This window comes from Hyaena hyaena, unplaced genomic scaffold (assembly GCF_003009895.1).
Source record: "Hyaena hyaena isolate Hyena2069 unplaced genomic scaffold, ASM300989v1 scaffold_156, whole genome shotgun sequence".
Taxonomy (NCBI): Eukaryota; Metazoa; Chordata; class Mammalia; order Carnivora; family Hyaenidae; genus Hyaena; species Hyaena hyaena.
Genome location: NW_024080788.1, coordinates 2,870,902 through 2,886,067, shown reverse-complemented (window position 1 = coordinate 2,886,067; position 15,166 = coordinate 2,870,902). Strand labels below are relative to the sequence as shown.

The 15,166-nt window shown below is 35.2% G+C and overlaps 1 protein-coding gene across 10 annotated transcripts in view; it reads right to left on the bottom strand.

The window, feature by feature from the left end:
• FAM172A (family with sequence similarity 172 member A) overlaps positions 1–15,166 on the bottom strand; it is a 429,946-nt gene that overhangs the window by 186,567 nt on the left and 228,213 nt on the right. For all 10 annotated transcript variants that reach the window (XM_039239378.1, XM_039239368.1, XM_039239377.1 and 7 more), the window contains one exon: positions 228–347. In XM_039239378.1, coding sequence (XP_039095309.1) covers positions 228–347 — 120 coding nt within the window. The remainder of the gene's footprint in view (positions 1–227; positions 348–15,166) is intronic.

The window sequence follows — 15,166 nt, the reverse complement described above, 5'->3', positions numbered from 1 at the left end:
GTTACATGTAAATAAGGAATAGGCAAAAAGCCTTTTGGTTAGCACTGAAAAGCTCTGCCATAATAAAATAAATAAGTATATGTTTTTTAAACATTATAAAATTACTCAAAGTACTTTGTTTTCATCCTCTATAAAGTAATTCAAAGTAATGATATCAATTAGAAGTGACTGGGGGGGATAAGCCTGTGAAGACTGGGAATTAAAAACAGAGTTAAATGTGCACTTACCAGTTCAACAAAAGCAAGTCCTCCATAGCTGTGAGCAACAAAAAACACATTCTCAGCTGCAGATTGGGCTATGAAATGGTCCCACACATAGACTGCATGTTCTTCAGGGGAACCATTTTCCTATAAAGAAAACAAATGTCCTATATTATGCACTGTATCTATTATCATAGTAATCAAAAATTAAATTATATTCTTGCCTACACAGACCAAGAAATAAGATGGTTATAGCTCACTGAAAATAATTATCAATACAAAAGAAATAGCACTGAAAATTCATATTACAGGATAAAGTATTAAAATACTAGTAATTACTGCTAAGCTTAATTGCTACCATAATCTTCAGAAACAAAATATTTAAAACAACCATATTTTGAGGGGAAATTACATTCTGGATATATCTGAGATATTAAATTATACTTATATATACTTTAGAATTACATAGCAGAAAGTTACAGTATTCTTATGGTAGAAGAGTGTTAACATTAAAAAAATTCAGTTACGTTTCTACAATTACATGTGAAAATATTTCTGCTATACATAAATCCGATTTTTTAATTTATAAAATTTTAAGTATCTCTACAAGCTAAAATAAGCAGAAAATTACTAACAAGTATCCTCTATTTAAATTATTTAAAAATACTCTTTTTAACAAAAATGCTTTCCATACATATTTTATTTCTAGAACTGGGAGAAATCTAAACATAAAAACCCAGAGACTTCTATATTTCTCCTAACTTGCTAAACCCTAGTATATGCATATTGCTTTAATTTCAAAAGTTCTATAATAATTTCATTTTGTTGTATTTATTTTGTTAGTTGATACAGGTTTCGATTAAAGCTTAACCTGGATAATGAGAAAAAAGAAAAAAAAACCCAAAGAGCTAAATAATACTGATCCAAATACAAACTGATAAAAACTAAAGCAAATCATGAAAGTGTTTTGTACAAATAACTGTTCGAAGCTTTAACTCCAAAGACTAATTCCCTAAAACTGTCCTGATACTAGGCAATGAACGCAATTTATTCACATTTTCCAGCTTAGAAATTTTATACTATCATATTAAGGTCCACAATATGACTTTCCTTGGCATCTAGAAGCTATTGTTCTCTGGTGTCTGTCTGTGACCTAAATTTCTCTTCAAAGCTCCAAACCTATATATCCAAGTGCTTGATGGTCTGTCTTTTCTTTTTGGATGTGCTACAGATACTTCAAATTCAACCAATTCAACACTGCACTAGACATCCCCTCTACAAACCTGTGTCACTGTCTTTGCTCCCCACCTCCAGACAAAATCTGAGCATCTTTTCTCTCTCGCTCAAACTCCACACATAAAAATCATTAAAATCTCACTGATTTTTGTATCCAGCTGTATCCGAAATGCATCCACTCCTCTCGTTTCTCATTTCCTCTGGCTTAGCTCAAACCACCATCATTTCACAAGTGGATGACTGCAATGGCCCCCAGTCCATATTTACTGTTTTTAGGATTGCCTATTTAAATGCTCTAGTTTAAAAGTAAGAATAACCTTTTAAAAACGCAAATATGAACATGTTGCCATGTTATTTACTCTGCTTACAGATCCTTCAAAACTGATTCACTGCCCTCAGGATCAAATAAATTCAAACTCTGTTAGACATTTAAGACCTTTCATAATCTGCTTCTGCCTTCAACTGCATCTCTTACCACCGCTCTGCAATATAAGGTGACCAAAAGACATCCTTTCCCCCCAGTGAGAGACCATACAGAATATTGTCTGTGTTTCAATTTCAGGGAACAATTTCCTAACTGTGCCAAACTTTGTTTTCTTTAGGCTATATCCTTTGTTTGGAAAGTAACTCCTGTGCTCCACTGTCACTTCACCCACCATCTTCACCTGCATAATTTCTGTTTTTCAAAATAAAACATTACCTTCTTTCAAAAGTCTTCCTGATCACCCCCAAGACTAGGTAATGTCCTACAACAATATCTTGTGCATGCTGCCATTATTGCACTGAATAATTTGTACTGTAATTGCTTGTTAGATTATCAAAGTCTTGAAGCCAAGAGCTATGTCTTGTTCATTGAATCTTAGTGTAAGAAATAAATAATGAAAACACAACACAGTGTTTCAGGATGACTGCTTACTACCTTTAGTCATATACTAAAATACAAATATGCTTTCAAAGTTATCTACTGGTAATATGCACATGAAATTACCCACTTTTAATGTATATAATAAAATAAATAAAATAATAATAATTGGAAAGAAATATATGTAGGGCATTTTTAGCTTTATAATTTAGCTTTCACTAGTTTAAAAAGTAGAAAATGGTTATCATAAAAATCAGCACAGTCGTTAACTCTAAGGAAAAGAGACAGTTGTTAACAGGAAATAGACTTCTAGTGGCTGGCAGTGTTTCATTTCTTGACTGGAGTGGTAACTACACAGGTGTATTCTTTATAGTTATAGTTAAACTGACTAATACAAACTTAGCACTTTTTTGTACATGTATGTAGAGTGACCACAGAATTTACTATACAAATCTCTGAAAATGAAGAAAGGTATCATTAGGTATTGAATGAGAGAACAGGTCTAAATTGGTACTGCCCAGAGAGAACACACCCACCTGGACACCCTAATTATTTATATCTTACAATGAAAGAAATACAAAAATAAAACAGGAAGAAAGATAACAGAGGTTCTACTTCTGACAGTTGGCAGAACCAACAATCTTACATACCTTTTATGTGGAGAGAATAAAAACAGAGGAGATGAACTTTGTCCCTTTAGGTTTCATGCTGGAAATGGAGGTGTAAGGATGATAAGAAGTAAGCCATGACTCTGGCCTGTAATGTGTTTGCAGTTTCATAAGGATGTTAACACATACAGATAAAAGAGGCAGTAGCATGTGAGGAGTATTATTTTCTCTATTCTTGGCAGAGTGTCGACATCTAGTCCTATGGGTCCATTATAAATCCATATGATGTCATCTCAGCGAGGTCTTCCAAGCTTTCTTTCTACAGTCACCAACTCTTCCTTTACACGGTTGAGATCCTATCTGTCCCATCCCTTCCATTCCCACCTGTTTGGGTCCTCTTACAAGATTCCCAACTATTCTTATTTCTTCTAGTTTTTCCCTTTACTGTGTTGCCAGATCAATCTTCCTGAAGCCTGGCCCTGATCAACCATTCTCTAGCCCGAAAATGTCATTTACTAGAATAGTTCCGACTGCCTACAAAATACCTGGAACTCTTAGCCAACATCTTCTCTAAACTGATCTTTCAAGCTTCCGTCTCATTATTTCCAGGGACTTTGTATTCATGCTCCAGGAAAATTTGGACTATACTTTAATACAGAAGCTATCAACTTACAGTGGTTAGTCTTAATGCTTTTTTGATGGTGTGAAAAGCAATACACCTTCAGTAAAAACTGCACTGTGAATTTTGACCTTTTCCTAGGCTAGTGATACTCTGTACAATATGGAACTGGGTAGTGGCAGTGAGCCAAGATCTACCAGGGACATGATCATAAGTGTCAGCAACTAATAAACTCACAACCATTCTATACTCACACAACCATTCTGTTTTTCATTTTCAGTACAGTATTCAATAAATTACATGAGGTATCCAACATTTTATTATAAAATAGACTTTGTGTTAGATGATTTTGCCTAAGTGTAGGCAAATGTGAGTGTTCTGAGCATGTTTAAAGTAGGGAAGGCTAAGATGTTCAGTAGTTTAGGTGCATTAAATGCATTTCTGATTTACAACATCTTCAGCTTACAACAGGGTTTATCGAGATGGAACTCCACTGTATGTCAAGGAAGAGTTGTGGTCTGAAAACCCTGGGCAAAACTCTATCATGAAATTTGGTCTGGGATCTCATGAAGCAGCTCATATTAGGCAAAACTTAAAAGGTAAAGAACACGTCCAAAGTAGCAGTTCAATTATTCATATATGAGGTAATAAAGACTATAATACTACTCAGGGTGATAGAATAAATAGAAAGGAAGGGATGGAATGAGTCATTATAAAGGAAGAATTGGCAAAACTTTGTGACTCATAGGATATGAGGGAAACTGCCAACCAGGTCCCAAATGACACATCTATGAATAAAGGAGAGCTAAGGAGCTAAGAACCAACAGTTCTTTCCATCATTCACAAATAAGACTACAGTTTTCAGAGATTAGTATCATATCTGGGTCTTTCCCTCCATGCTTATGGAGACAATAACTGTTAACAGTGTCCTGTCAGCAGTAGGGAAAAGAAACCTCAAGATCCACGTGCCCCAAGTATTTAAATATTTTTAGCTTGAGTGTAAGGTTATCAAATGACTCCCCAGCTTTAGATTTTAAAACCAAATGTTCTAAGAGGTGAGACCCAATTAAAAAAAAATGTCTACTATACCCAGTTAAGGGTGCCATCTATACTCACAACTAAGCGATTACACAAGACTATTCTGGGACACGCTTGACATCTACTGATCCAAAAAAGATATAGGGTAGGAGTCACAGTTTGCCAGCAGGGTAGCACCAGCCATTCCTTTTAAGTGGGAGCTTCGCAGAAGCTCCTGTAGAAGATCAGATGGCCTTCCAGTAGTTACTGTCTTTGTTCCATGGAATACTAGTTCGGGAGTGAGGGAATCAGACTCACTTTGGGCAGATGCAAGAGTTACCCCTGCCCTGAAAGTCTTATACCACACAGAAGCTAATACCACTTGCAACAACTCAATAGGTATTGCTTTCAGGATCCCTGTCTGCAAGGGACATGTCCAATTACAGAAGCTATACCTTCAGGGAAGATCAAAGATTTGATATTTATAATTCCTTTTAATCCAGAAAAAGTTTACCAATCAGGGGTCATTTTCTACTGTAGGCAATGTGTGCTAGCAACTGGTCACTTAGAGTGGATGCTATTATGGTATGCTTCCCAGAATCTCCTCTCTGAGGCAACTTTTACCCAATGATTGACCAAAATGACATGGATCTATTGAGGCTCTATCTCTTGCCTCAAGGCAAGACACCTCGGAAAAGTCATACCAGATCCAGAGATCACCAGTGGAGTTAAATGAGGTCTTTGTTGTGATTGTACTGTGATTCAACTTCTTCAGCCAAATTCTATTTTTCAAACTCCCCTATGGGGGTTGATTCCAAGAGAACTCCCCAATAAACTTACTGCATGCATCTTCAGAATCTGTTTCCTGGGAAACCCAACTTCAGATAACACCTTATCAAGCTTTCAAGGATATAGAGCTAGAAATTTAACTGAAGATCAGATTCTCATGTAGAAGGGGAAAAGATTTTGCTAATCTTTGACCCACAGCATCTTACAAGAAATATATGGAAAATACACATTTTTACACGATTATCCTGCCTATGTTTAAAACTACCACAAAATATTATTGGTCCAACTTTACCTGTCACTTGTACTATTAGCCATTGTAGATTAAACTGAATCCTATATTATTTCATCAGTTCTCTATCCTGCTATTTCTTTAATCTGCCATTGTCACTTCTCCTTCCTTCTAGAGTATTAGCAATTTGATTCTCTTTTGGATACAAACTATAATACAAAACATGCTATCGGTATTAAAAAATAACAATATTGTTGACAAAATATTATGAAGACTGTTTCAAAACTAAGGCAAAGGAGTACTTACACTCCATTTCAGGAATCTGCAGAGTGGCAAAATATTGATGTTTAAAGATGTTCATCACTGTCTCATTTATAAAAGCAAAAATTTGGATAAAGCTTAAATGTCCAATAATGCAGAAAAAATATTTAAGTAAGTTATAGTTTATCTAAGGAAATATTATGCAGCTATTCAATGAATTTATAAAGTAATACATGCATCTTACTTAGTATGTGACATAATTTTCACTAGATAAAAAGGCTTGAAAAAGAACAGAAGAAATAAGAAATATGAAAAGCAGCTGAGCTACTTATGGATGGCAGAATTATTAGTATTTTTCTATATTTAGCTTCTTTATATTTTTCCAAACTTTTGAAAATTCTTACAAAGTATATTATTCTTTTGTGATAAAACAAGTGAATAGCAAAGAAATTTAGAAATTCTACTGAATGTCTACTGTTGGCTTCTTAGGGGGAATCAGCATCCGAGCAGGCGTTTTACACATTCGTATCTAAAAATTCTAATATCTGGTCTGAAACCACTGCACATTCACAAGAAGTAAACTACAAGAGTTATTTCAAATAGGTTTAAGAGTAAGAAATGATAGCTGAAGTTTGAGAGTAATTAAAGAAATGAAAAAAAACCCCACAAAAAATTACAAGAGCATGTACAATGCAATTGTGGAACTACTGTAACTGGGCAAAATGGGAGCAGTACTGCATAAAAAGCACAGTAACAGATAGGAACAACAGTGATCCTAAATCCTTAAAAGAAAGTTAATGATGTTATGTGAATTCCATTTTTCAAAAGACTAGTAACATGTGATTAAGAAATAGTTTTATTCAAAATATTATTTTATCAACATATGGTATTGGGAGAACTGGAAAGCCACATGCAAAAGAATGAAACTGGACCACTTTCTTACACCATACAAAAAATAAATTCAAAATGGATGAGAGACTTAAATGTGAGATGGGAAATCATCAAAATCCTAGAGGAACAGAGGAAGCAACCTCTATGACATTGGCTGTAGCAACTTCTTACTAGATAATGTCTCCAGAGGCAAGGGAAACAAAAGCAAACATGAACTACTAGAACTTCATCAAGATAAAAAGCTTCTGCACAGTGAAAGAAACAACAAAACTAAAAGACAATCTACAGAATGAGAGAACATACTTGCAAATGACGTACCGGATAAAGGAATTAGTATCCCAAATCTATAAAGAATGTATCAAACCCAACACCCAAAAAACAAATAATCCAGTTAAAAAATGGGCAGAAGACATAAATAGGTATTTTTCAGTGAAGAAATCCAGATAGCTAACAGACACATGAAAAGATGCTTAACATCACTCATCATCAGGTAAACACAAATCAAAACCATGATGAGATACCACCTCACATCTGTCAGAATAGCTAAGATTAACAACACAGGAATGACAGATGTTGGCGAAGATGCAGACAAAGGGGAACCCTCTTACACAGTTGGTGGGAATAAAAACTGGTGCAGCCACTCTGGACAACAGTATGGAGATTCCTCAAAAAGGTAAAAATAGGACTATCCTACAACTGAGCAAATGCATTATTAGGTACTTATCTAAAGGATACAAAAATACTGATTCCTAGGGATATACCCTCTCCAATGTTTATAGCAGCATTATTAACAACAGCCCAAGTATGGAAAGAGCCTAAATGTCCACTGACGGATGAATGGATAAATAAGATGTGGTTTATATATATACAATGGAGTATTACTCAACCTTCAAAAAGAATGAAATCTTGCCTTTTGCAATCACATAGACATAGATGGAGCGACAGAGTATTATGCTAAGTGAAGTAAGTCAGAGAAAGACAAATACCATGTGATTTCATTCATATGTGGCATTTAAGAAATAAAACAGATGAACATGGTGGAGGGAAAAGGCAAATCAGGAAACATACTCTTAACTAGAGAGAACAAAGTGAGGGTTACTGGAGGGGATGGGATAAATGGTTAATGGGTATTAAGGAGGGTACCTGAGATGAGTTCTGCATGTTATATGTAACTGATGAGTCACTAAGTTCTATACTGAAACTATAAGTTGCCTTTCATATGTAAGATCCCAAGACTTTCACAAAATTACAGCTTTTTACTATTCACTTTTCAAGAGAGCCAGATCCCAACCTTTTTAAGATATAACAATTTCTGCCAAATATTTGTTGCCTCCTACAACAGTTAAGCACAATAATGGTAGTACAGGAAATAATAAACTGAGTGGTTTTTAATATATATTTCTGATATATTACATTACTAAAATCCCAATTTTATAAATGTGTTGATGCTGTTTTAAGGTAAATTTGTGTCATTTCCAATGTGCAGTCCACATTGTGTCCACAACTATTACCTATTTACAAACCATAATGTGGAGAGTGTATATTACCAATAATATACTTTGGAACTAACAGATTTCAATAGAAAAAGACTTTCTTAATATGCTTCAATTACAGAAATGCAAACATACTAAATCTGCTCTATAGGTTCCTCCATCATATCAGAGTTCATTTTGTATTGAGTAACTTCAAGCTAGATAATTTAACAATATGCAAACATACAAAGCACATGAAAAGAAGTAAATCTATTAATTAGAGTCAGCTGGTGGCGGAATGCACGGGATATTTACACTGCAGAATTGGGCTGCACTCAGAGTACAGGTTGAATTTCCTGATGTACTCTTGCCATCCTTAATTGTTAAATGCCTTACAGAAGTGGTGCCACAACCAAAGCCTTATCACGTATGCCAGATTCTACTACCGAGGTAGTGCAAAGTCTGCATTTATGATGGACTACCTGAGCTGGTAACACATGGAATTATCTAAACAACATTTGCATATTTGTGTAATTATTTTCTAAGGTTAATTAGCTCCTGTAAAGCATTTCGCCCTTTGAGACTGCTTACAGTGACAGGCTCACATATTTTCTGAACCACTGCCAAATTTGACAGATTTTTCTTCAGCTAACCTGTTGCTACAAAATGATAAAATGAATGCTCCTATAATATATACTTTAAACTTATAACTAATTTTAAGAAAAGTAAAATGAAAACTCAAAAATTGAAGGTTTTTTAAATGTTCAATTTTAAAATCAAAATGTTAAGATTGTTTTATTTTACTTTATGTAAATCTTTTTGTGTTTATATTGGTAAGCATAACAACTAAGAAAATTATATATATTAAAACCTAGCATTTTTGACTTTAAACTAGCATACACCTATGTCACCACTTTCAGTTGAGCCACATATGTCACACATACATACACTCCGGCCCCTTCCCCAGCTGTCCTTAGCGCTATCACTGATTTGCTATTTACATGGAAGACATCAACTGGAGAAAGAACACTAATATAAAATCTATACCTTCTATACATTTGTTATGGAAAAATTACAAATCAAATTTCTTTCTTTTAAGAAGCTAAGACTTTTCATTAGGTACAATGTATCTCTGTGAAATCAAAATAGAGGCAGATAACCCAAGTCAAATGTATTTTTGAGCATGCAAAAATGTACATTACCATCTTGCACCCAACTCAGCAACAGGTATAAAATGAAAGAAAATTAATATTTTTAGGAATTGGCCAGTTCAGTACCCTTCTAAAAGAAATGAAACACAAATACCATATGATCCTAACCTAGAAAGACACACACAAGGCACTTATATGCTTTAGCTTTAGACTTTTAGATGATTCTGTTAAGAAGTTTGTACATGAACAAATTATAAATTGTATATTAGTATGGAACAAACATAAAAACAGTTATGTGTAAAATATATTTTATTTCACATGAGATATATTTTAATTTTAATCCATTTAAATAGTTTGGGTTAAAAATTTATCTTCATTTTGGCATATTTTAAATGTGTGATCTTTAAGAACATATGTTTTTTTTTTTTTAATTTTATTTTATTTATTTATTTTTTTACAAATAGTTTATTGTCAAATTAGTTTCTACATAACACTCAGTGCTCATCCCCAAAGTGCCCTCCTTCATGCCCATCCCCCCCTCCCCCCCACATCCATCAGTCCTCAGTTTTTGTCAGCATTCAAGAGTCTCTCATGGTTTGCCTCTCTCCCTTTCCCCCACCATTTCCGCCCTTCTTCTCCCCCTTGTTCCTCCGTCAAGTTCCTCCTAATCCTCCTATACGTGCAAACATATGATATTTGTCCTTCTCTGCCTGACTTATTTCGCTCAGCATAACACCCTCAAGGTCCATCCATGTTGCTACACATGGCCAGATTTCATTGTTTCTCATTGCCATGTAGTATTCCATGGTATAGATAAACCACATCTTCTTGATCCATTCATCTGTTGATGGACACTTAGGCTCTTTCCATGTTTTAGCTATTGTGGAGAGTGCTGCTATGAACATTGGGGTACATGTGCTCCTATGCCTCAGCATTTCTGTATCCCTTGGGTAAATTCCTAGCAGTGCTATTGCTGGGTCATAAGGGAGTTCTATTGTTAGTTTCCTGAGGAACCTCCACACTGTTTTCCAGAGGGGCTGTACCAGTTTACATTCCCACCAACAGTGTAGGAGGGTGCCCGTTTCTCCACATCCTCGCCAGCATCTAGAGTTCTCTGATTTGCTCATTTTAGCCACTCTGACTGGCGTGAGGTGGTATCTCAGTGTGGTTTTGATTTGTATTTCCCTGATGAGGAGGGATGCTGAGCATCGTTTCATGTGTCTGTTGGCCATCTGGATGTCCTCTTTGGAGAAGTGTCTGTTCATGTCTTCTGCCCATTTCTTCACTGGGTTGTTTGTTTTTCGGGCGTGTAGTTTGGTGAGTTCCTTATAGATTCTGGATATTAACCCTTTATCTGATATGTCATTTGCAACTATCTTTTCCCATTCCGTTGGTTGCCTATTAATTTTCTGGGTTGTTTCCTTGGCTGTGCAGAAGCTTTTAATCTTGATGAGGTCCCAACAGTTTATTTTTGCTCTTGATTCCCTTGCTTTTGGGGATGTGTCAAGTAAGAAGTTGCTGCGGTGGAGGTCAAGGAGGTTGTTTCCTGCTTTCTCCTCTAGGGTGTTGATAGTTTCCTGTCTCACGTTCAGGTCCTTTATCCATTTTGAGTTGATTTTTGTGCATGGTGTGAGAAAATGATCTAGTTTCATTCTTCTGCATGTTGCTGTCCAGTTCTCCCAACACCATCTGTTAAAAAGGCTGTCTTTTTTCCATTGGATATTCTTTCCTGCTTTGTCAAAGATCAGTTGGCTGTATACTTTTGGGTCCACTTCTGAGTTCTCAATTCTGTTCCATTGGTCTATGTGTCTGTTTTTGTGCCAATACCATACTGTCTTGAGGATGACAGCTTTGTAGTAGAGGCTGAAGTCTGGGATGGTGATACCTCCCGTTTTGGTTTTATTTTTCAGGATTACTTTGGCTATTCGGGGTCTTTTGTGGTTCCATACAAATTTTTGGATAGTTTGTTCTAGTTTTGAGAAGTATGCTGGTGCAATTTTGATTGGAATTGCATTGAATGTGTAGAGTAGCATCCATAAACTTCTAATTTCCACTCTGACTACCCCAGCCCAAGCTATCACCATATCTTGACTAGGACATTAACCACTTGAACTGGCTATATGCTCTCCCTCATTTAATGTGACAATGACACTATGACATAGATGCTCTAACTATCCCAATTTCCAGAGAGTAATGGATTTGCTCAATGTGATACAATTTGCCAGACTGCAAGCTAGCCTGTCTGGTCCTGGTATCTGAACTACCTATCTTTTAAGTCATACTGGGCTGACAAGAACTGGCTTTTTTCCCCTTTTTTCTTTTTGTTAGTCTGTTTCAATATAAAGTTTAAACAACAGTTAACTATCAAGAAGTTAGTAAAAAAACAGATATGCAAATAATTACAATCCACGATTTATGGAAATGGTGTGAAATGCTTTGTGATTGTGCCATAATTACCAATAAATGGGGGTAACCTGTAATGGAAGGCAGACAGGGCTATAAGGATTCTTAAATTCCAAAACTATGACCCTAAGCATTTCCAATAAAGTAAACGCTAATGATTCTATTCACTCTAATAAAATTTAGGCTTTCCTCTCTTAGTGCAATCTATAGTGCAATCATAATGTTTCTAAAGCACATATTGAGGCAGGCACAGATCTAAATACTTTATAAATTGTAACTCACTTAATCTAGACAACAATCCTATGAAGTATGTACTATTATTATCCGCATGGTCAGATGCAAAGGCAAAGAATGAAAAAGAAACTTAATCTAGAAAATTGCTAGCATATAGGCAGAGCCAGAGTTCAAACCCAGGTAGTCTGACCACCCTGTCCCCCCACCATATATGTAATCTCAATTACGGATTCTGCATCATTGAAATACATTTAATATCCTTCCCAATACGTAACCATAGCCAAAGTTACTACTCTTTGTAGCAATGAACCAAATGCTTAAGAGCTTTTAAGAAAAAGGGACAAGAGTATTGCTTATACAGATAACATGTACTGTGGGCCAGGTTCATATGAAAAAAGACTCTGTGAAATGAAAGAGGTTATTTTCTGAAACTTAAACATGTTCTTCTTTCCTTGAATAGCTTCTGCTCCCTTATGAGAAAGTGAACCTAGCTTAAGATCTATTATTAATTTTATGCCATTTATTCATCTACAACAAAGAAAAAGGATAAGTGAAAGCAGCTAGACACAAAAGACTACATATTATATGATTTGATTGATAGGAAATTCTAGAAAAGCCAAAACTGTAGTATTAAAATGTAGATTAGCAGTTGGCAGGGTCAAAAATGGGAGGGAGGAGAAAACCTACTGCCAAAGGATACAGGAGAAAGGTTTTTGGGATGATGCAAATGATTTTCTACAGTGATGGTAGTGATTGTTACACAATGGTATACATTAGTCAACCACAGCCAATCTACACTTAAAATTAATAAAATTAATATAATTTATTGCATCTCAATAAAGCCGACCAAAGACAGAAACAACAGTGTTGTTCAGGAGTTGTTCAGGACAGAGTCCATATGGCCTGAAAGTTTAAATTAGTTACTCTCTAGTTTTTTTAAAAAAGCTTATTGACCTTTCCTTTGCTCTAAATACTTATGATCTAGTTGCAGCTTAGAACAGCAAATTAAACATCCATATCTGACAGCATTAACTCTCCAAGCCCCATAGAACGTATAGGAAAAGGTTTTTTAAATGTTTATTTTTGAGAGAGCCACGGAGACATCCCTGTTTTTTGTTTTTTTAAACAAAGACAAATCCACAAGGCTTAGTAAGAAACAAGGGGAGATTTTGGAAGATGGAGAGCAGAAAGAAGGAATGGTAACTGATTTAGCAGATCTGAGAAAGTAAAATCCCAATTTGGCCATGAGAAAAGCTGACTATCAACTCCATTTATGATGCAAAATTCTCCAAAGCACAGGGATACATTTTTAAGTACCATGGAACTGAAGGAAAGCAGATAGAAGAAAGACAAATACTGTGTGATCTTACTTTTATGTGCAATCTTAAACAAACAAACAAACAAACCCAAACTCACATAAAGGAGAATAAATCGATGGTTGCCAGGAGCTGGGGGTGAGGAAATGTGTGAAGGCGGTCAGAGGGTACAAACTCCCAGTTATAAGATGAATAAGTTGTGGGAATGTAATGAACAGTATGATGACTACAGTTAATAAGACTATATTATATGTCTAAAAGTTGCTACAAGGGTAGATTTGAAAATTTGTCTGAGCACCACCCTCCCCCGCCCCGCAAAAGTAACTGAGCTGATGAATGTGCTTATAACTAACCTCACTGTGGTAATCCTTTTGCAATGTATACACACATAAAATCAACATGTTGCATACCTTAAACTTACATAATTGTTGTATCTCAATAAAGCTGGATAAGATTTCAACACTAAAAAAAAAAAACTGGTAAGGGTGCCATGGTGGAAAATTCCCAACAACTAGACTACTCCTATTGCCAACAGTGAAGTTCAAAGATCATAAGCCCCACTAATAGGCTTAGAAGTTCCAATAATTCCCACTAATAAACATTAACAGAGTACCATACATTATTAGACACCTGAAAAAAGCCTATAATACAAAATATAGAGGTGAGAATAAATAGAAAAAAGCAATTTGGAAGAAACTGAGACTTTGATGAAAGAGGAAAATTTCAAAAACACTGCCATTAGCTTTAGAGAGATCACAGAAGATATTACATACTTAAAACTAATGTACTATTAAGAAAAGATATCCAAAGAATAAAAAGAATTCTTTCAAATTAAAAGCAAAAGAGATGAAAAAAAAATTTTGGATAGAGGGGTTAGATGATTAACTTAAGGAAATCTCCTAGAAGCAAAAGATAAGAAAAACAAAAAAGTACAAAGTTCAATGATAAGTCTAAGAGATTCATCATCCAAAACAGTTCTAGATAGAAAAAGACAAAACATAAGGGAAGAAATCAACAACAAAATATTTAAGAGCATTTTCAGAACACTAGCTGACAGCCTGTAAAGGCTGACAAAATACCCAGCATAATGGATGAATGAGATCCATAGAGAGGCATATCACTGTGAAATTTAGAACTCAGGAATAAAGAGAAGATTCTATAAGTTTCAAGAAAGAAAACTAAATGATTAGGATTCAGAACCATATTGGACTTTTCAACAGCAATAGGAGAATCAAGAGCATGATAAAAAAAAAAGGCTTCAAAATCCAAAAGGAAAATAATATCCAACTTATAATCCTATACCCAGCCAAAATACCATCAAATATAAATCTAAGATGAAAACCTTGTCAAACACACAAGATGAAAAAAAATAGTATCTCATTACTCTCTTCAAGAGAAACAACTGGAAGATGTGTTCTTTCAAAGTAAGAAATAAACTAAGAAAGATGAAGACATGAACTACAGGAAATAGAATAATATAAAAAAATGACAAAAGCAGTCTTTAAAAGAAAATAGTAAAGCAAGATTCCAGGATGATAGGTGTACATCAGATGCAGTGAGCAACCAGATCAGGAGGTAGTGATGGGATTTAAGAGCCAGATATGCTGAGGACTGTCTTCATCATGACCCCCCACTACCACTTCATCATCATCCTAAGACATAATGACCCAACGACCTGGACCTAAATTTCTATTTGTATTTGGCTTTTGTGGATGAGATTCTTGTCTCCTTTTCATGCTCTGTTGCTGTTTCAGCTGAGGGCAATGAATATATCTCATAAAAATATTGTGTTTTCACTAAACTACGAGCTAGACATAGATCATGGGAAGCTGAGAAATAGGAAATATACAGCAGCACATTCCTTCTAGCCATTTTTCT